At 35.2% G+C, this 23,101-nt stretch overlaps 1 protein-coding gene and 1 pseudogene across 1 annotated transcript; both read left to right on the top strand.

Moving 5' to 3' along the window:
- The first annotated feature begins 648 nt into the window (after positions 1-648).
- LOC127153147 (complement factor H-like) lies at positions 649-8,293 on the top strand (annotated as a pseudogene).
- An 8,395-nt stretch (positions 8,294-16,688) lies between these two features.
- Positions 16,689-22,308, top strand: LOC127153146 (complement factor H-related protein 1). Its single transcript, XM_051094100.1, has 5 exons — positions 16,689-16,813; positions 16,904-17,083; positions 17,240-17,416; positions 21,911-22,078; positions 22,150-22,308. Exons 1-5 carry the CDS (start codon positions 16,705-16,707, stop codon positions 22,188-22,190), a joined length of 675 nt encoding a protein of 224 aa, XP_050950057.1. The 5' UTR covers positions 16,689-16,704; the 3' UTR covers positions 22,191-22,308.
- The last annotated feature ends 793 nt before the right edge of the window (positions 22,309-23,101 follow it).

Raw genomic sequence — 23,101 nt, forward strand, 5'->3', positions numbered from 1 at the left:
GAGAAAACTCAAAGCTGTTATCTGTGGAAAAGGAAGTTGCAATAATTAGGTGCCACTATTAATAGAGGCACTAGTTTCTTTCTCCATAAATCACTACTGTACTTCACAAATAAGATGACTGCCACATCAGCCAACAAAAACTGACTGCACTATAATGGGAAAGTTAATGGGACCAAAAAACAACTTTTGAAAGTTAATGGGACCAAAAGTGTCCATAATTGAAGAAACAACCTGATATTCATGCATCAGTGAATGATGCAACCCTTCCATCTCAGTACTGTGTCATGTGTTGACAAATATCCTAGATCCTCCTGCTTATCTCCTACTGAATAAACTTTGATCTGGTTGCATCACCCGCTCAAACGTGAATATCAGTTTTTTTCTTACAATACGTTTTGGTGCCTTTACCAAATTAAACAAGAAAACAGAGAGAGAAGACAGGAGATATTTTGGAACTTGTCCTTTGTTCTTTCCTGTTATTGTGTGAGATGAAAGTGTGTATCAGGAAGTTTGACTTCTCTTTACGAGTCTTTTGGTGTGCCAAACTGACAGACGTAAACACCAGATAAAACTTTATTTTCTTTTAAATGAAATATCCTCGTGGGCGGCTACAAAGTGGTCTGGTATAAAAGCGTCCTCCATTTGACTTTGGGAAATTATTAACTTATTGATTCCCCCATCATACAAACTAAATCTCAAGTCAGTTTGTGAGGTGAGCTGAAAATGAGAGTTCCTGTAGAAATCATCATTTTTTTCTGTTTTCTTTTTTCTGTTACCTTTGTGCAAGGTCAAGGTGAGTTTTAGAATTTTCATATGTAGAATGCTATATATATATTACATGCACTTCCAACACTTTTTAATGGCCTTAAGTGGTTTTAGAAAGTGTTGGCTACTGCTTTGTGTGTGCATTTGTTTGTGCTTCTCAGAATGTCTCGGAGAGGACATTACGTATGAAAACACAGAACCAGTTGCGAATGTTTCTGATGGTGTCACAGTAAACTTGAAATGCATGACAGGTTATATCGGCTTTTATAAGTTAAAGTGTAAAAAAGGACAATGGCTGACGTTCATTGCACAAAGATGCTCAAGTAAGAAAATTGTCAATATGACCACATCATTTTTTTGTAATTTAATTAAAACTTGCACTTGAGAAGATTTGCACTCATCACCCGTTTTACGCTCGTTTGCTTTTTGTAGAGAAAAAAATGTGGTCACCCTGGAGAAACACCAAACGGTGATTTTAAACTTATAGAGGGGAAAGATTATATTTATGGAGCAACAGTGGAGTATACTTGCAAGACAGGGTAAAGCATTTCATTTGCTTCCCTATGTTCTCTTTGCTAATTCATAAAGTTCAAATATGTCTTCTTCAAGTTCACACTGCTTAAAAACTTTGTGTTTGTAGGTACGAAATGACAAGCAGAATCAGTCGGCGTCAGTGTAGAATCAAAGGGTGGGATAATTCTGTCCCTGTTTGTGAGGGTATGATTTCTTGAAAATCTGTTTGCATTTGATACATAAAGGTGCTGTAAGTGATGTTTTATATATATAGCATAGAATGCAGAAAACAATTCTAATGTCAGAAAGATATCACTGACATAACTGTCCTGAGAAATTGGAGACAGCCTAGTCTATGTAGAACATAAAATGTTGTTTAGCCAACCTGAAGGCTTCAATCATTTTGCGCATTCACAGCTGGCACTCCATATTTTATTGGACAGATCAACTTTGGTGAATTTGGACTATGTGAAATATTCACAAACAATGGACATTGAGCATTGCTAGAGCTTTTTCAATGCTGAAGGAAGTCGAAAGCTCCAAAGCATTTGAAAGCTTGATTTGCTCCTACATCTAACTTGACAGGTAAATATAGCCTACCTTGGTTGCGCCAAAACAGTGGGGGCTGTATAAATAGGGGGCGTGTCTGAATTGGTGACAAAAGAGCTGCCAATGTCACTTACAGCACCACAGGGGTTGCCAAGTTTCCCAAAACAGAGTAGCATATATGTTATCTCTTCCTCCGAGGAGGCAGTGCCGCCTCAAAATTTATAGTACAAAAATAAAACAACGTGAATATTAAGGAGAAGTCCACTTCCAGAACAAAAATGTACAGATAATGTACTCACCCCCTTGTCATCCAAGATGTTCATGTCTTTCTTTCTTCAGTTGTAAAGAAATTATGTTTTTTGAGGAAAACATTTCAGGATTTTTCTCCATATAATGGACTGCTATGGTGCCCCGAGTTTGAACTTCCAAAATGCAGTTTGATCCAGAAGGGTCTTATCTAGCGAAACGTTATTTTTTATAAAAATAATACAATTTCTATACTTTTTAATGTCAAACGCTCATCTTGTCTTGCTCTGCCTGAACTCTGTTTTTTTCCGGTTCATGACAGTTAGGGTATGTCGAAAAACTCCCATCTCATGTTCGCCCTCAACTTTAAAATCGTCCTATATCGCTGTTTTACCTTTTAGGTTAAGGGTGCTTGATTTTCTTCACATGTTCACTTTGCAAAGACTGGGTCAGAACGTCTGCAGTGATGTAGGATGATTTTGAAATGATTTTTAAAGTTGAGGGAGAAAATACCATTGGAGTTTTTCGACATACCCTAACTGTCCAGAATACACAGAGTTCAGGCAGAGCAAGACAAGATGAGCGTTTGACATTAAAACGTATTTAAATTGTATTTTTTTTTAATGAAAATAACCAATCGTTTCGCTAGATAAGACCCTTCCTCCGCTGGGATCATTTACAACCGCATTTGGGATCATTTGAAGCCGCATTTAAACTGCATTTTGGAAGTTCAAACTCGGGGCACCATAGCAGTCCATTATATGGAGAAAAATCCTGAAAGGTTTTCCTCAAACAACATAATTTCTTTACGACAGAAAGAAAGACATGAACATCTTGGATGACAAGGGGGTGAGCAAATTATCTGTAAATTTTTGTTCTGGAAGTGAACTTCTCCTTTACAAAATACAACTTTAAAAAGTGTATGCATCTCTTGTTTTTCTAAAGAAACATGGCCCAACAGCGACCACAGCAGGTAAAGTTACAGCAGGAGTCCGCATCTCTCTCGCCTCCCCTGAGCCCATTGAGTTTTAACAGACCCCCTAAAGCATGCGGTGAGTTTGGTGGGGGGTTTTTTGAGAAAACTGAGAATGAACGGAGGAAAGTCACATGAGAGGAGGCAATGCCTCCATTGCGATATAATTGGATATGACTGGTTATAATCAATAAAAATATCCCGCCTCTTGTGTTTGTGTGCTTTCACAAATCAATCTGAATGAACAATATAATAGTGTTAATGGGAAGACTAAATTTAAAAAGTAAGTAAAAACACACACACTTAGATATAACCACTTTGCTACTTCAAAATTTCAAGACTTGAAATGGCCTGAAAACATGATCTGTGGGAGTTTTAAGTGAGTAATCAGCTTGGTGAAATTTAAAGTAAATCTCAATGTCCGTGACTCGAAAAATTGAAAATACTTAAAAAGTAACTATTAAAATTAACAGCTGAACATAAGTTATATATAAACCTCTAAAGAAATCAGTAAAAAAAACATTAACAAAGTGCTTGTGTTGTACTTAATAGTGATTGGTCTACATGCTGGTTTGGGAAACAGGCATTGCACTATTGTTAAAATACCATTTGATGGAGAGCGATTTATCAGGAAACCCCACCTAAATCAGTTTATTTATTTCACAGAGGTGAGATGCCCTGTGATTCACACAGATGAAGATGTAATTGCATTGGGCAACACAAAGGAAGGAACTTACGGTGAAGTTATTCACTTTGAGTGTGTATCTTCTGACAAAAAGCTAGACGGAAGTAGTGTCATTCATTGTACGGAGAACGGTGTTTGGAGCGGGCCTGTTCCCCAGTGCATAGGTTAATACCACAGTTTCTTGATTTATGTAAGGGTCAGAATTTATTTCAAATGCTCAGAGCCCAGCATAACTAATACTGGAAACGCTTGTGTAGTATGAATACAATCCGAACATACACAAAGTTTTATCACAGTTTTACAACAATTTTGGACATACTTGACGTTTATTTAAAATTATTTTGGTATTATTATGTCTTTACAGTAACTTGTCAGCTTAACATAACTGAACCTGAAGTAGTAAGAACCATTCCATGGGGAAAAACAACTTTCAAAGCTGGAGAAACGGTGGGAATTATCTGCTCCCAGATCTTTCAAAAACAGGAAATATTTACATGCACAAAAAATGGCAAGTGGGATTACAAGCCTACTTGTCAGGGTAAGATTGTTGAGAAACACTTCAGGATTTGCTTCTGAATTCATTGGATGTTATCAAAAGCATGTGAATCTTGTTTCAGAGATTAGATGTGAAGTTCCACTTGACCAGCATGTGTATCTCCCAAAGTTTTACTTTAAAGAAAATCATAATTTGGGAGCAAAACGATCTTACGGTTGTGAATCTGGATATAACAAAACAGCAGAAAAGGCCACATGTACACGAGACGGATGGACACCCAAACCACTGTGTGCTGGTATGTTCTGCACAGGAGTATTAAAATCTCATCAAGTCACATATTATGAATTATATGATTATGCAAATGTTTGTTTTCTAGAAATTAAGTGTGGCCCACCAAGAATCCCAAATGCACAGATAGTAGGAGGTCAGAAGCAAGAGTACAAAATCTCATCAAGAATAGAATATAAATGTCATCCTGGATATGAACCAGAGCAGCCTGTACAAATCACTTGTGATTCCGAGGGCCAGTGGACAGGCATACAGCAATGCAGTGGTATGGTACAGCTTGATTTGATTTGATTGCATCTTAAGTCTTTATAGACCTTGTAACTTGTAAGATGCAACATGCTGTACATCTGACTGGATTATCTATGTTCCAAGCCATAGTTAAATAACTAATATACTTGTGCAACTAAGCGCACATCATTTCAATTTTATATTAGCATACAAAAAAAAAAAAAAAAAAAGGATTATTGTTGAGTACTCCAAAATAAATGTTCTTCTTAAACACAGATGGAACCTGTGAGGAGCAAGACCTCAAAAATATAAAAATTTTATTTGGACATCCGAGCATTGCTTCACCTTATAAACCTGGACATATCTTAGTTTTCCAATGCACTGATGACAATATGAGGTTTTATGGTCAACGTGCAGTTGAATGCCAGCCAGATGGGAGGTGGAATTACCCATATCCACATTGTGGAGGTACTGACATATTCCACCAACTTTCAGTTGATACTATTATGTGTTACGTGTTTCTATAAATCTGAATTTTAAATGTAATATATTTTGCATTGAATTGTTCTTCTAGGAACGGTTCAGTGTCCCAAACCAACAAAGAACTTGCGACTTGTGACATTGTTAGATGAGAAAGCTATGTACAGCAACTTTGAGACACTGAAGTACACATGCAAAAAACCATACAATAAAGTTCCAAGCGGAGCTTTAATGTGTCAAAACGGAAGATGGAACGGAACGTATGACTGCACAAGTGAGTCGCCAGGACATCTTGTATTCATATTCCAGTCAGTTTAATCGCTGTTTTAAGGTAACGCAGAAAGATCTGAGACACAGAAACATTCACGCAGCACAGGGAAAATCTTATCAAATCCAAATGGTATAGATGATATTTAGTCAATATCCAGCAGGGTTTTTTTTGTATAAGATGTAGAATTACATTCATTGGTAACCATATTAACATGAACTGTTTAGAGATTCATCTTGCTGATGATTTTTTCAGTTTGTTCAGTGCATACAATATGTGACAGTTATCTATACACTGTGTGCAGAATTATTAAGCATGTTGATAATCTGGTCATATTTTTTTTACCAAGCACATTTTACCAATTCCAAACCACAACATGCCTAATAATTCTGTACACAGTGTATGTATTTAAATGTACATGACTGTAATGGCAAGAGAGAGCAATGCAGATGATGTGGGGAAAATGGATAAAACTTTACAGTACTACAGCTATGTTGCTTCTCTCTACCATGTTTTAAATTTGCCACCCGAGTATCACAGTTGTCTCTGAGTTTCCCAGTCATAAATGCAACTTGAGAGGCCATTCACATACAATTTCTGACTAGGGCAGGACTCTAAAATGTTGCATTTTTTCTTAACAAAAAGAAGTGTACTTCAAGTTCATTTTATTAAGAATACTTCAGTAAAGTTCAAGTATATTTTTATGTATACTTTATGTAGTAAGTATACAAATATCAGTGTACTAGTAGTATACTTTTAAGTGTACTATTTTAATACTCCTTGGGACTAAATTGGCCCACTTTCTAGTATATAAAAGTATAGTAACTAAGTAGTAAACAGTAGTTTTCAGTTTGTACGGCAAGTATACTAAAAGTGAACTTATAGGTATACCGATAGTTTACTAATTAAATACTTTTTTATGCATTTTAGTGCACTTTGAAGTATAGTCTCAGTAAATGACTAGTTTAGTAGTTTTATACTGCAAGTTTACACATACTCACTTTTTCGTCACTTTTTTTATACTTAAAGTAACTTTAAATCATACTTCAAGTATACTACTATGTCCCTATTTAGGTATTAATTTGTATATATTTTGTTATATGAATATCTGAACATACAAATCATTATAAATAAATTAGTCTAATATGTAGACAGTGCCGTCTTTGTAAAGCATTTTACAAAACTAAAGAATCTAGGCCTCAAAACTAGATACATAACCCTCAAGAACGGTGGCGAACAGCAAATCTTAAAAAGATGAGGTCTTTACATCACAGTACAACAAATAACTAACAATAATGACAAAACGACAACAAAAAAAGTTTAAATGAAGTCAGAAAACAGCAAAACAATAATCCTATAACAGTAACTGGAACATTTATTTATTTATTTATTAACTTACAAAGCCTTAAAATTTCAACAGTATGGAATTCTTTGTTCAGACAACTGTGTTTGACAAATTGGGACAGCATTTGGGGTAATTTTGTTGGTCTGACAAGGGTTTTTATATAGTTTCAAGAAAATAGCATTTTTTACTATTTGAGACTGTTTCGTAAAATGGAAAATATGTATTTGCACTTTTTACAGTGTTGAAGCATCAGTTTTGGTTTCTTCTTCACTTCTGTACAGAAGATGTGTATTAGCATCTCTCATGTATAAAAATGACAACACGGATTCTCAGAGCACAAGTATAGCCCTGATAGTATATTTGTATAGTGTATTTAGTATAAGTATAGTATATTTAGACTTTTCCCTAAGTATACTTAAATGTCATTTTCTGATATAAAACACATTTCTGAGAAGTACATAAAAGGTAGACTGAACATATACTTTCCTGTTTTCAGTTTAAAAGAAGTACACTAATAGCACACTTGAATTAACTTCTTTTTCGTAAGGGTAATGGATCTAAATGTAAATGTGGTACTGTTATTTGTTTAGGTCAGATCTGTTCTCCTCCTCCGTATCTTGAAAATGGAGACTTCAACACCGTCAGTACAAAAGATAATGTGACCACAGCAGTATCTTACACTTGCCAGCCTTACTATGTGCTTACCAAGCAACAGGACCAGTTTATAAGTGTGTGGATGGGAAATGGGAGACTCCTCCGAAATGTCTGAGTGAGTCATTTTTGTCATTTTAATTCATAATTGTTTTGTACTGTTTTTAATGTTTTGTTTGTCTCTGTCATAGGACCTTGTGAAATTGATGACATTGTCGAGCAGTACAATCTAAAGCTTCCTACAGAAAAGGTTTTTATAAAGCATGGTGACAAGTACAGACTTAACTGTAAAGCCGGATGGAATACTGGAAGTGAGATGAAAGCGCATGTGGACGTGTCGTGCTCCAATGGGAATCTACAGATTGACAAAAGTTGTGAGTATTGTCTCATTTTCAGAACCTAATTCAGTCATATGTTGATCTGTAGAGTTATTAATTTATTATTTATTTGGTTGTTTCTTTAGGTGATACACAAAATCAATGAAAATAAACTGGAGTTGTAACTGAGGTAACCCAATTCAGTTTTAAAAATGACAAATTTACTTACCGTTTTACAAAAAAGGACATCCCTAAAAGAAGGTTTCAAGAGAAAACCTTTTTCTCAGGTTTAACTCACTTCTGCTACAAATTTTGCTCTCATAATATAATTAAGTATGCATACACACAAAATTGTACATAAATTCCATTCAGCTACAAATTTAAAAATAAAATGTTATATTGTCTTGCAGAAATTGTATTTCTTTGTCTTTCTTAATTGTGTGAACATTTCAACAACACTTTTTGATTAAAAAAAAATGATAATAATTACACTGACTTTGGTGTGGATTTTTGTTCAACATATTGCTCACGTATTTACAATTGTAGTTTATTAAGGCAAAACATATTTTGTGCACAACTTTGATGAGAGATAAAAGATCCAATGTGGTTTGAGTACAGTTTTTTCTCTTTCTTATATGGTGTTGAGTGCATTCACTTCAAATGACTTGGAATAATGCACATAAATCATTTGGGCTACTTGGTACTTTATATGACATTGGAAGCTTAAAGGAATATTTAACTAACAATAAATAAATAAATAAATACCCAGATGTAGATGGCCATGCAATAAGAGGAATAATGTACAGTCATCCAATATTTTATAAACGAATCCAAACTTCTCACAGGGGCCACTTGGTGGTGCAGTCGCTTCATGAAGTATCTGCTCACAAACAAACAGGCCTGTGCATCACGTTATCACTATAATCATCATATCACCCATTCATGAAACTTACTTAATGGTAAAGCACAAAAACATTATAGACATAACAATATACATTTTGTAAAACTTCTTTGAAATGACATCTATTGTGAAAAGCTAAATCCAAATAAATTTAAATCCTTTAAACCCAACAAGTGACATCAGTTGGACCTTTTCTACAGCTTGAAGTTGTCACAAGTAAATAATGTTTTGTCTATTTTAACAACTATTGTAGAACTGACTGTATTAAGTTCAGCCTTCAGCCCTGTTATCAAATCTGTGAAAACATGATCAAATTAATCGTTTTCTTTATTTTCATGAAGTTTATTAAACCCTTGTTCCAAAGCTACTGTAGCACATGATGCTTAATTTTGCAATTGCAGTTACATATCTATTTTGCAATGGCCGTGTTATCGCAAAGTTTGTAAGCTTGTATATTATGAAACTTTTCTTGATTCTGTTGATTGTATTTTTTAGGTTAAATATTTACTTTGACATTTTGTATAAATGTCAAAAAGGGGAAAAAAGAAAACACTCAAACACTTTGACCCTATTCATTGCATGTGTCAAAACTCAGCAAACAAATGAGAACTATTTATACACAAAGTTAAAGACCTTTGAGTTTAACATATCAGCGTTTACCAAAAATCGACAATGTAATATCCAGTAAATGACGTCCAGCTTTTCCCGAGAAAAAAACAAAACAAAACAAAACAAAAAGTGTTACTGCAACGTTTGTAAGCTTGTATATTATGAAACTTCTGTCATCTCACTAATTTCTGTAGTTTCTTTCTTTAGTTCTCTCTGTGGACAGATTTATCATATATTAATTTATCATATACTCTTCTTTTTTAAATTTAAAGTAAAAAATATCCAGCAGATTTAACCTGTAGAGCAAAGCAATGAAAAAAAAACCATTATTGTGTAACTTACTTTTTGGCTTCCTGTTTAAGTAGTTTGACCTCTCAACCTTGTCTTTTGGTTTGTCCAATGTGAATTGCAGAAAAAAAAATTGTTTGTACGCAGAGAGATTTGGGTTAAAAGAAATGCCTTTTTGTTGATCTGCAGGCAAGGAAGAGTTTCAGAGACAAAGACCAAAAAGTTACTTCTTAAGTGAATTCAAAACTAGAGTTTCTGTAAAAAAATCAGCTTTGTATTTTAGCGGTTTTCATTAAGTCGTTCACAAAGTCAAGCCAATGTATTATTTTCTATGTCATTGTTCTTTTCAATTTGATTTTATTGACTTGATTTTAAATATTATGCATATTACAATGCACATCCCAAAATTTAGACCCACTTGTGAAATACTCACAATGAAACCATGAAAATGAACTGCATGATACAGGGGATAATATCTGTGTAATTTGCTGTGTTCAGCTGGCAAATGAGAACATTAGATAAATCTCAGAATATCCTTGTGCATTGTCACACAGTGGTCTGATTTAAAAGTGCCCACCTTTTGCCTTTAGTAAATGATTAACTGTTTGATTCCACATCATACAAACAGACCAAAATCAGAATACAAAAGTATTGATGAGGTAAGCGGAAAATGAGAGTTCCTGTACAAATAATTCGTTTTTTCTGTTTCCTGCTTTCTGTTATCTTTGTGCAAAGTCAAGGTAAGTTAATTCATTTAACTAGAATGTAGAATGTTATACATAGTATATGAACTTCCAATACTTTAAAGTGACCTTAAGTTTTAGAGGGTGCTTCATGTGTGTGTGTTTGTCTGTGCTTCTCAGAATGTCTTTGAGAGGACATTACATATGAAAACATAGAGCTTTTGTGGATGAGACATGTCTCATTGCGGGAAGATGATCATTGGGCTCGAGTGGAGACCTCCTCAGTCTCCCGAATGTTCAAGGCTAAATGATTGGCACCTGAGGTTGCCGCATGCTGACCGTGCACCTTGCATGCCATGGCCTTTCTGCAGGTCTATCAGGCCAAGGCATTCAAGCATATACACAGTGGGTACGGAAAGTATTCAGACCCCCTTCAATTTTTCACTCTTTGTTATATTGCAGCCATTTGCTAAAATCATTTAAGTTCATTTTTTTCCTCATTAATGTACACACAGCACCCCATATTGACAGAAAAACACAGAATTGTTGACATTTTTGCAGATTTATTAAAAAAGAAAAACTGAAATATCACATGGTCCTAAGTATTCAGACCCTTTGCTCAGTATTTAGTAGAAGCACCCTTTTGATTTAATACAGCCATGAGTCTTTTTGGGAAAGATGCAACAAGTTTTTCACGCCATTCCTCCTTGCAGATCCTCTGCAGTTCTGTCAGGTTGGATGGTAAACGTTGGTGGACAGCCATTTTTAGGTCTCTCCAGAGATGCTCAATTGGGTTTAAGTCAGGGCTCTGGCTGGGTCATTCAAGAACAGTCACTAAAGAACAGAGCTGTTGTGAAGCCACTCCTTCGTTATTTTAGCTGTGTGCTTAGGGTCATTATCTTGTTGGAAGGTAAACCTTCGGCCCAGTCTGAGGTCCTGAGCACTCTGGAGAAGGTTTTCGTCCAGGATATCCCTGTACTTGGCCGCATTCATCTTTCCCTCAATTGCAACCAGTCGTCCTGTCCCTGCAGCTGAAAAACACCCCCACAGCATGATGCTGCCACCACCATGCTTCACTGTTGGGACTGTATTGGACAGGTGATGAGCAGTGCCTGGTTTTCTCCACACATACCGCTTAGAATTAAGGCCAAAAAGTTCTATCTTGGTCTCATCAGACCAGAGAATCTTATTTCTCACCATCTCATCCTTCAGGTGTTTTTTAGCAAACACCATGCGGGCTTTCATGTGTCTTTCAATGAGGAGAGGCTTCCGTCGGGCCACTCTGCCATAAAGCCCCGACTGGTGGAGGGCTGCAGTGATGGTTGACTTTCTACAACTTTCTCCCATCTCCCCACTGCATCTCTGGAGCTCAGCCACAGTGATCTTTGGGTTCTTCTTTACCTCTCTCACCAAGGCTCTTCTCCCCCGATAGCTCAGTTTGGCCGGACGGCCAGCTCTAGGAAGGGTTCTGGTCGTCCCAAACGTCTTCCATTTAAGGATTATGGAGGCCACTGTGCTCTTAGGAACCTTAAGTGCAGCAGAAATTTTTTTGTAACCTTGGCCAGATCTGTGCCTTGCCCCAATTCTGTCTCTGAGCTCTTCAGGCAGTTCCTTTGACCTCATGATTCTCATTTGCTCTGACATGCACTGTGAGCTGTAAGGTCTTATATAGACAGGTGTGTGGCTTTCCTAATCAAGTCCAATCAGTATAATCAAACACAGCTGGACTCAAATGAAGGTGTAGAACCATCTCAAGGATGATCAGAAGAAATGGACAGCACCTGAGTTAAATATATGAGTGTCACAGCAAAGGGTCTGAATACTTAGGACCATGTGATATTTCAGTTTTTCTTTTTCAATAAATCTGCAAAAATGTCAAAAATTTGTTTTTCTGTCAATATGGGGTGCTGTGTGTACATTAATGAGGAAAAAAAAAATGAACTTAAATGATTTTAGCAAATGGCTGCAATATAACAAAGAGTGAAAAATTTAAGGGGGTCTGAATACTTTCCGTACCCACTGTAGATCGAGGGTAATTCTGACCCAGGTTTAATGCAGGAGCTGTGAACAGCGACAGACCCCGCTTTGAAGTGGAACCTGCTCATTGATTGCACTGGCTTCCGTTAAGAGGCATACCTGCAGGCATTTCCGTTCGAGAAATTGTGCCTGGAATTCAGACTGGCCTATACTCACATTATCCTGAAACCCGACCCTGAACGCATGCCCAAGGTTCCCCTCACGCCCTTGCTCTCCCCTGTTGCATTTGCGCCTTGTGCTTATACATGGATGCAGTGGTGTGCACACTGATGTCGACAATTTTTACCGAGGGGGACAAACCACCCACCCACGCCCACAGCCCACGACTATGCACTTGTAACACCGTTTCACCCCTGCCCCTCCAGAGGTCAGTGCACGCCACTGCGTGGACCGTATGCAGAGCTTTAGGAACTCAGACCAGCTCTTCATCTGCTATGGAGGACAACAGAAGGGAAAGGCTGTCTCCAGGCGAAGGCTTGACCACAGAAAAATGGATGCCGTAGTCTTAATTTGGTGTGTGTAAACAATTGTGCGTGTAAATATACTTAATTACATTATGGGAGCAAATTTGTAGCAGAAGTGAGCTAAAATCAATCAACAAAAATCTCTCAAAACCTCCTTTTGTAAAACAGTATAAAAATAAATTAGTCATTTTTAAAACGAAATTGGGTTACCTTAATTACCACTCCAGTTTATTTTCATTTATTTTATGTATCACCTAAAGAAACAACCAAATAAATAATAAATCGATAATTGTACAGATCAACATATAACTAATTCAGGTTCTGAAAATGAGACAATACTCACAACTTTAAATTCCTTTCAGCTACAAATTTAAAAATAAAATGTTATTTTATCTTGCAGAAATTGTATTTCTTTGTATTTCTTAATTGTGCGAACATTTCAACAACACTTTTTGATTAAAAAAAATAATAATAATTAGACTGACTTTGGTGTGGATTTTTGTTCAACATTACTGGTCACGTTGTATTTAGCATTGTATTTTATTAAGGCAAAACATACTTTGTGTACAACTTTGATGAGAGACAAAAGGGCGAATGTGGTTTGTGTACAGTTTTTTTTTTCTTTTTTTCTCTTTCTTATATGGTGTTGAGTGTGTTCACTTCAAATGACTTGGAATAATGCACATAAATCATTTGGGCTACTTGGTACTTTATATGACATTGGAAGCTTAAAGGAATATTTAACTAACAATAAATAAATAAATAAATAAATACATAAATACCCAGATGTAGATGGCCATGCAATAAGAGGAATAATGTACAGTCATCCAATATTTTATAAACGAATCCAAACTTCTCACAGGGGCCACTTGGTGGTGCAGTTGCTTCATGAAGTATCTGCTCACAAACAAACAGGCCTGTGCATCAGGTCATCACTATATGTCATCATATCACCCATTCATGAAACTTATAGTAATATACTTATAGTATAGCTTTTGGTAAAGCACAAAGACATTATAGACATAACAATATACATTTTGTAAAACTGCTGTGAAATGACATCTATTGTGAAAAGCTAAATCCAAATAAATTTAAATCCTTTAAACCCAACAAGTGACATCGGTTGGACCTTGTCACAAGTAAATAATGTTTTGTCTATTTTAACAACTATTGTAGAACTGACTGTATTATTTAAGTTCAGCCTTCAGCCATGTTATCAAATCTATGAAAACATGATCAAATTAATAATTTTCTTTAATTTTCATGAAGTTTATCTAACCCTTGATCCAAAGCTACTGTAGCACATGACGCTTAATTTTGCAATTGCAGTTACATATCTATTTCGCAACTGCTGTGTTATCGCAATGTTTGTAAGCTTGTATATTATGAAACTTCTCTTGATTCTGCTGAATGTATTTTTTAGGCTCAGCCTTTAGCTCTGCTATCCAACCTATGAAAACATGATCAAATTAAAAATTTTATTTAATTTATAAAAATTTAATTAAACCTTTGGTCCAAAGCTACTGTACCTACACTGTAAAAAACAATTTGTTGAGTCAACTTAAAATAATTTGTAACCTGGCTGCCTTAAAATTTTAAGTTCAGTCAACTCAAAAAAAGTTTATTCAACTTGAAATGTTAAATTATACTAAGTGACAACTTAGATATTTAAGTTGAATCAGCTTAAAATTTTAAGGCAGCTGGGTTACCTAAGTTTAGCAAACACAAATATCTAAGTTGTTACTTAGTACAACTTAACATTTCAAGTTGACTAAACTTATTTTAGTTGACTGAACTTAAAATTTTAAGGCAGCAGGGTAACAAATTAATTTAAGCTGACTCAACAAATTGTGTTTTTTTATTTTTTACAGTGTAGGGTGACCACCTGACAATAGATCTATTGCGGGACAGAGATGTGATTTTGCAGGACACGTGTGAGATATACATTTTCTACTGTTATGCTATGTAAATACTGCTTACATCCGTTGTCATATACGCCGATTTATGTTTCTGGGCATGCACATGCAAGCGAGAGGAAGCTTGTCTTTTTTTTTTATTGAAAGTTAAGAGAATCCACCTGTGTGTGCACATTTTTACCCGCTCCTGCATTACAATAATGCGCTCTAGACATTTGTCATTAAAATAACGCCATAGAAACCACATCAAACGAACTATAAAAATAAGAAGAAAGTGGCGTCTGAAAGCTGCCTCGATTTTTTTAAATTGGTTAAATTGATGAGGTCCGTAAATCTTTTGCGCGAAAACTACGTGGCAAAAAGATAAAACAAAAAGTTTGTTAAAAAAAGCAAAAGAATGGACGTTTTCTTAATATGATAATTAAAAAACAAACAGGCTGATGAAAATGCGGGACATTTTCTCAATATGCGACCTGCGGGACAAGGGGTGAAAATGCTGTGCGGTACAACGCAAAGCGAGACGGGTGGTCACCCTAACTGTAGCACCTGAGGCTTAATTGTATGCTAAATCTAACACCTTATTGCTCATTCTGGGATTTTTGATGAATAGAACATAAAACAGTTTAGTCTGATATTTTTTATAAATGTCAAAAAGGGGAAAAAAAAGAAAGCACTCAAACACTCATTCACTGCATGTGCCAAAACTCAAAGACCTTTCAGTTGAACACATCAGTGTGTATATACACCTTGAGTATGGAAGATGTACCTTGAGTTTTAAGTATCAAAGTCTTTATATATCTCTCTATTTTTTTTTCCCACTGCAGTATTGCAATTGCAGTTAGAGATCTATGTTGCAATGGCTGTGTTATTGCAATGTTTGTAAGTTTGTGTATTATGAAACTTCTGTCATCTCACTCATTTCTGTAGTTTCTTTCTTTAGTGGTGAAATGTCCAGCCATTAACACAGATGGGGATGTAACTGCATCGGGCAACACAGAGGAGGGAAGTTATGGCGATGTTATTCACTTTGAGTGTGCATCTTCAGACAAAATGATAGTTGGAAGTAGTGAGATTCACTGTAAAGAGACAGGCAAATGGAGTGACTCTGTTCCAAAGTGCAAAGGTTCATTTCCATTTTTTATTTTTTTTTTGTTTGTTTATCTGTATCTTCACCCAATGATCACAGATTTCTGTTTTATTTAAAGCACCACTTCAATTATTCTTGTTTCTCTCACTTTTCATACAGGTATAACATGCACAGCACCTGACATACCAAATGGACAAGTTGTTGAGCAAATGCCAGAATACCAGAAAGATGCCATATTGAAATACAAATGCAATCCAGGGTTCAAGAAGAGAGAGGGAAATCCCCAGATGCGCTAAATTTGGCTGGACTATTAAACCAGAATGTGATGGTAATCCACCACTGTTACATAATAAACAATTCATATGGCAAATAGTATAAAAATCCTGTCCATAAAATTGTAATTTAAAAACTGCTATTACATAATAAGCAAAAAATAACAGTGGTGTCAAAAAACTAATAAAATTAAGCTGTTAAACCAAAATTCAAATAAAAATAATGGTTTAATTTAAAAATTAAATAGCCTAAATTTGAATCTTTATTTTGTAATTTTTTGGTTTCTTGTAATTAGTTCTGCATAATTATGTCTGTACAGAAGTAACTGTGAGCTGTCAACCACATTTGGAATAAAAAAGATCATCCCAGAGGGAAAACTATTTTTAGAGCTGGAGAAAGTGTGGAGATCACCTGCTCTGAAAAATACTGGTTCTTTGGTACAAAAGAAACCAGAAATCATTTACATGCCAATATGACAGTGAGCCTGTTTGTCAAGGTAAGATTATAGAGAAACACTTCTGGATTTGGTGATGAACTCACTGCATGTTACTAAAAGCATGTGAATCTTGTTTCAGAGATTAGATGTGAAGTTCCACGTGACCAGCATGTGATTACCCTGGTTACTATTACTTCAGAGCAGATATGAAATTGGGAACAAAACAATATTACAATTGCGAGGCTGGGTATGAGAAAATGGCAGAAGTGGCCACATGTACAGAAGACGGATGGACACCAAAACCACTGTGTGAAAGTATGTTCTGCTATTAAATCTCACAATATATGCAATAATTCTTCATACAATATGAATTAGTTATTTGTATGACGGATGATTGTTTTACAGAAATGTGTGCAGCACCCAACATCCCAAATGCAGAGATTGTGGAAGGCAAAACAAGAACATCAAAATACCAAATCTATTCAAAAATAAAATATCAGTGTCATCATGGATTTGAACCAGAGCAGCTTATAGAAATCACTTGTAATTCCCAGGCTCAATGGACAGACATTCAGAAATGCACTGGTATGTCACAGTTTACTGTCATTTTGCCTCTAATCCATTAAATGTCATGATGCAACAATTTTTATTTATTTATTTATTTATTTATATCCAATCAAATTATTATATGTGTGTGCATTGATGAATTCTAAATTGATATGATGCATGTTTGTTTTACAGAAAAAATGTGTGCAGCACCCAACATCCCCAATGCAGAGATTGTGGGGGGCTGGAAATCAAAATATCAAACCAATTCAAGAATACTATATAAATGTCTTCCTGGATTTGAACCAGAGCAGCCTGTACAAATCACCTGTAATTTCCAGGCTCACTGGACAGGCATACAGGAATGCACTGGTATGTTACAGTTAACTGTTACAGATCAAACAACTTTTTCCAATTTACATTATTATATATCTACATAGTCATAGCCCAACAACATATGACGTCAGAATTTTTAAAATAGTTTTGAAACCTTTTCCTCACAAGAACTTTGCCCTGATCCTTCTGTGAAAAATGGGTTCATATACAAGCATCCATCCAACAAGAAAAAAATCTTTTACTCCTGCAACACGGGTTATAAACCATTCAGTGGGAAATGGTGGGATTCAGTGACATGCAGCAAAGGATCATGGTCTGATGAACCTCGTTGCATCCGTGAGTTTTAATATTGTCAGTCTCAGGTGTTTAATGAAAAATAGTGTACTGAAATGTGTCTGCCTTTATAGGGGAGGAAGAATGTGGTGCTCTTCCCAGTGTTCACCATGGAAAACTAAAGCAAACCAAACACACCTTTCATGATGGAGATACAACAGAATTTGAATGTGATCCAGGATTCATATCAACTCCAAGATTCATAAAATGCATCAATGGTGCATGGGAGAAACCAGTTTGTAAGGGTGAGCCTCTCAAACTCTTATTACATGTTTGTGTGGAGCAGTGACTGCATACAGTGGGCTGGACAATAGAATCTATTGGAATCTTATTGGAGTTCACAAATTTCTATACATTTAATTTTTTTCAGAGGATGCGCGTTGTGACATTCCTACAAAGGTGGAAAACGCAGTCATAACATCTGAACCTGAAGAATTTTATGTAGATGGATCAAGTGTAACATACGTATGTCGAAACTCATTCTCAATCAGTGGAAAAAGTATGGTTTTCTGCCGCAATGGAACATGGGAAGAAACACCAACTTGTCAAGGTGAGATTTTGGTTGATGACAACATTTTTTAAAATCTTTTAAAACTTCCTACAGATTTTCAAATATTACTTATGTAGGCGAAAATCAAGAGAGCGATTTAGATACTTGAAAAAACAAAAAAGGAATTTTAAATGCCCAGATAATTTTGTGGTAGTGATGACAATAATTACAAAATCAATTTACTTTGAAAACCCAATGAAAATACAGTTTGAGTTTTAGCACTTTTAGTCCATCTGCACTAGACTGATATGCTAATGTAATGATAAACATTTCCAGTTTATCTTTAATATGTTTTAAGATTTAATTAGTGCCCCCCTTGTGGGCAGTGCGCCGGCACACAGCGCCGTTGCGCTACGGGCATCCCGAGTTCGAATCCCAGCTCGAGGACCTTTCCCGATCCCGCCCCCTTCTCGCCGTCCCACTTCGCTTCCTGTCAGCTATGATCTGTCCTGTCATAATAAAGGCAAAAAGGCCAAAAATAAATCTTAAAAAAAGATGTCCGGTAATAATAATGGTAACACTTTAGAATAGGGAACACTTATTCACTATTAACTATGACTTTTCCCTCAATAAATTCCTAATTTGCTGCTTATTAATAGTTAGTAAGGTAGTTGTTAAGTTTAGGTATTAGATAGGATTAGGGATGTAGAATGTCATGTAGAATAAGTTAATATGTGCTTAATTAGTACTAATAAATGGCTAATATTCTAGTAATGTGCATATATAATATGCTAATAAACAACTAGTTAAGAGATCGTAAAATAAAGTAATACCATAATAATAATAAAACAACAACATAAGATTTAGTTTTAAATTACAGTTGTGCAGTACAATACTTTTCTTACTTTTGTTCATGGAGATGGAGTGGAGAATTTCTGTCTCGTGGTGGAGACTTTTTAGTATGGTTGGTAACTAATTATGTTAAGGTGTTAACTGGATCAATAATGGTCAGGCTGAAGCAAAAACATTTGTTAATAAAATGTTTTAACTTAGAATAAAATACAATGGTCAGGAAAAACATTTGTTAAATAAATACATTAAATATTTAACATATTTAATTATTGCAGGTTTGCCTCTGCATTTACTCCTGATTTCTCTCAACATGAGGACAGGAGACTTGTCAGTCAATAAATAGGAAACAAAGTAACTGGTGTTACTTATTTGAAAAAGTAACTCAGATATTTTCTTGTATATCAAAAAGTAATGTGTTACTTGAAAAAAGTAATCTGATTATGTAACTTGTGTTATTTTGTAATGTATTACCCCCAACACTGCTTATAAATAAAAATGGCATGAAATGACCATTATTAACAGTAGATGACAGCAGGGAATCACTTATTAGCAAAACAAAAAACTAATTTTAGTATTTCTATTACACAGAATTATGAAGTATAGGAAGGCCGGGAAGTAAGAAAGTAATAAGTCAATATGTCATTAAAAAATAAATAAATAAATAAATAAAAAAAAAAAGCCCAGAAAGACTACAAATTAAATCAGTTAATAATTAATGCTATAATAATAATAATAATAATAATAATAACAACAACAGCACTCACATGCAACTTGTGTGACATTATTACAACAACAAAAGCTAATAACTGCTGAATGTTTTTTTTTTTTAAATCAAAAATAGCCAAAATTATTTGCTTCCTGCAAAAGACAAAAAATTTAAATCTAGTGTCACATATTTTTGATGCCTCATTTCTTACCTATAATTCTGCTTAATTTCTTGTACACAAGGAACCTGTGTGCTTAAGTCAACCACATCTGAAGTGAAAAATATCAAGCCAGAGGGAAAAACTATTTTCAGAGCTGGAGAAAGTGTGGAGATCACCTGCTCTGTAAAAAGCTTGTTTTCCACAACAGAAACCAAAAAATCATGTACATGCCAAAATAACGGGCAGTGGGACTATGAGCCTGATTGTCAAGGTAAGATTATAGAGAAACACTTCTGGATTTGGTGATGAACTCACTGCATGTTACTGCATAGACTAGATATGAAGTGCCACGTGACCACCATGTTTATAGATCATATGATTAATTCAAGGCAGGTATGAAACTGGGAGCAAAACAATACTACTAGTCTAGATATGAGAAAATGGCAGAAGAGGCCACATGTACACAAGACACTTTTTTTTTTTTTTTTTTAATGCATCAAAAAACTCTGCAGAATCTTAAAGGAGAAGTCCACTTCCAAAACAAAGATTCACATATAATGTACTCACCCCCTTGTCATCCAAGATGTTCATGTCTTTCTTTCTTCAGTCGTAAAGAAATTATGTTTTTTTGAGGAAAACATTTCTGCATTTTTGTCCATATATATTGGACTGATATGGTGCCCTGATTTTGAGCTTCCAAAATGCAATTTAAATGCGGCTTCAAACGATCACAAATGCAGTTGTAAACAATTCCAGCTGAGGAAGATCCACAACTTCAAAAATAATTTCAAAATCATCCTATAGTGCTGCAGAAGTCTTTGCAAAGTAAACATGCAAAGAAGATCAAAAACCATTAACAAAAAAGGTAAAACAGCGATATAGGACAATTTTGAAGTTGAGGGAGATGGGAGTTTTTTGACATACCCCAACTGTCATGAACTGGAAAAAAAAACAAAAAACAGTCCATGCAGAGTAAGACAAGACGAACATTTGACATTAAAAAGTATATAAATTGTATTATTTTTATGAAAATAACCGATCATTTCGCTAGATAAGACCCTTATTTGGCTGGAATCGCTTACAACTGTATTTGGGATCGTTTGAAGCTGCATTTAAACTGCATTTTGGAAGTTCAAACTCGGGGCACCACAGCAGTCCATGGAGAGAAATGCTGAAATGTTTTCCACTGGATATCCTATGACTGAAGAAAGAAAGACATGAACATCTTGGATGACAAGGGGGTGAGTACATTTTATGTGAATCTTTGTTTGGTACAAAAGAAACCAGTAAATCATTTACATGCCAATATAACGGGCGGTGGGACAGTGAGCCTGTTTGTCAAGGTAAGATTATAGAGAAACACTTCTGGATTTGGTGATGAACTCACTACATGTTACTAAAAGCATGTGAATCTTGTTTCAGAGATTAGATGTCAAGTTCCACGTGACCAGCATGTGTCTTACCCAGAATATTACTTTAGAGCAGATATGAAACTGGGAACAAAACAATATTACAATTGCGAGGTTGGGTATGAGAAAATGGCAGCAGAGGCCACATGTACAGAAGACGGATGGACACCAAACCCACTGTGTGCTAGTATGTTCTGCTATTAAATCTCACAATATATGCCAATGATTCTTCATAGAATATGAATAGTCATTTGTATGACGGATGATTGTTTTACAGAAATGTGTGCAGCACCCAACATCCCAAATGCAGAGATTGTGGGGGCTCGAAATCAAAATATCAAATCAATTCAAGAATACTATATAAATGTCTTCCTGGATTTGAACCAGAGCAGCCTGTACAAATCACCTGTGATTTCCAGGCTCACTGGACAGGCATACAGGAATGCACTGGTATGTTACAGTTAACTGTTACTGATAGAACAACTTTTTTAAATTTCCATTATTATATCTACATAGTCATAGCTCAACAACATATGAAGCCAGAATTTTTAAAATAGTTTTGAAACCTTTTCCTCATAAGAACTTTGCCCTGATCCTTCTGTGAAAAATGGGTTCATATACAAGCATCCATCCAACAAGAAAAAAATCTTTTACTCCTGCAACACGGGTTATAAACCATTCAGTGGGAAATGGTGGGATTCAGTGACATGCAGCAAAGGATCATGGTCTGATGAACCTCATTGCATCCGTGAGTTTTAATATTGTCAGTCTCAGGTGTTTAATGAAAAATAGTGTACTGAAATGTGTCTGCCTTTATAGGGGAGGAAGAATGTGGTGCTCTTCCCAGTGTTGCAAAGTGAAGCAAACCAAACACACCTTTCGTGATGGAAATACAACAGAATTTGAATGTGATCCAGGATTCATATCAACTCCAGGCTTCATAAAATGCATCAATGGTACATGGGAGAAAACAGTTTGTAAGGGTGAGCCTCTCAAACTCTTATTACATGCACTGAAAAAAGTGTTTCATTGGATCAAAGTAAAAATTTTGCATCAACTTGTTACATCTAATTACTTTACTTTCTATCAACTTTAAATTTTTACTTTGAAAAGAATAAACTATCCATTACTTAGCCAAAGCAAAAAAAGTATCTTTGAATCAAATAAAGTTTTCAAGTTTAATAAAATCTCAAATTATACTTTGTCAGAATGTTTTCTCTTTGTATTAACTTAATTTTTTTACTTTACATCTAACCAAATATCCAACCAAATACAACTTAAAATAATGTAATATAAAGAAATGTATGTACTTTCAGAATGTGTAATCATCTAAAATGAATGACTTCAAGCATCAAACTTTTGACAATTTATTTTGTCATAATACAATTTTTTTACAATGTGTACAGTATCCTCATACCAGTACACACTGTCTAACAATGTAAACATCATAAACTTGACAATTTTTGTCATCAATTTCTACAGTGTGTATAGTATTGTTATAAAAACATACTGTATAACAGTTTTAGTATCCATATACATAGACACACTGGATACAATGTAAATTCACCATAAGAATTAGTTATGGTTTCAAAGAGAAACATGGTATCTTTCCATGAACAGTCACTTAGAACTGACTATACAATCAAACCTTTAGAATTATTCTGAAGTTAAAACAAGTTTGGCCCAAAAACTGGTTTAAAATGGGCAGTGTAAAACCAAACACTTTTAATAAAACACCTACCAAATTAGCCAATGGTAGAGAGAAAAAAAA

The sequence above is a fragment of the Labeo rohita genome, chromosome 22 (genome assembly GCF_022985175.1).
Source record: "Labeo rohita strain BAU-BD-2019 chromosome 22, IGBB_LRoh.1.0, whole genome shotgun sequence".
Lineage (NCBI taxonomy): Eukaryota > Metazoa > Chordata > Actinopteri > Cypriniformes > Cyprinidae > Labeo > Labeo rohita.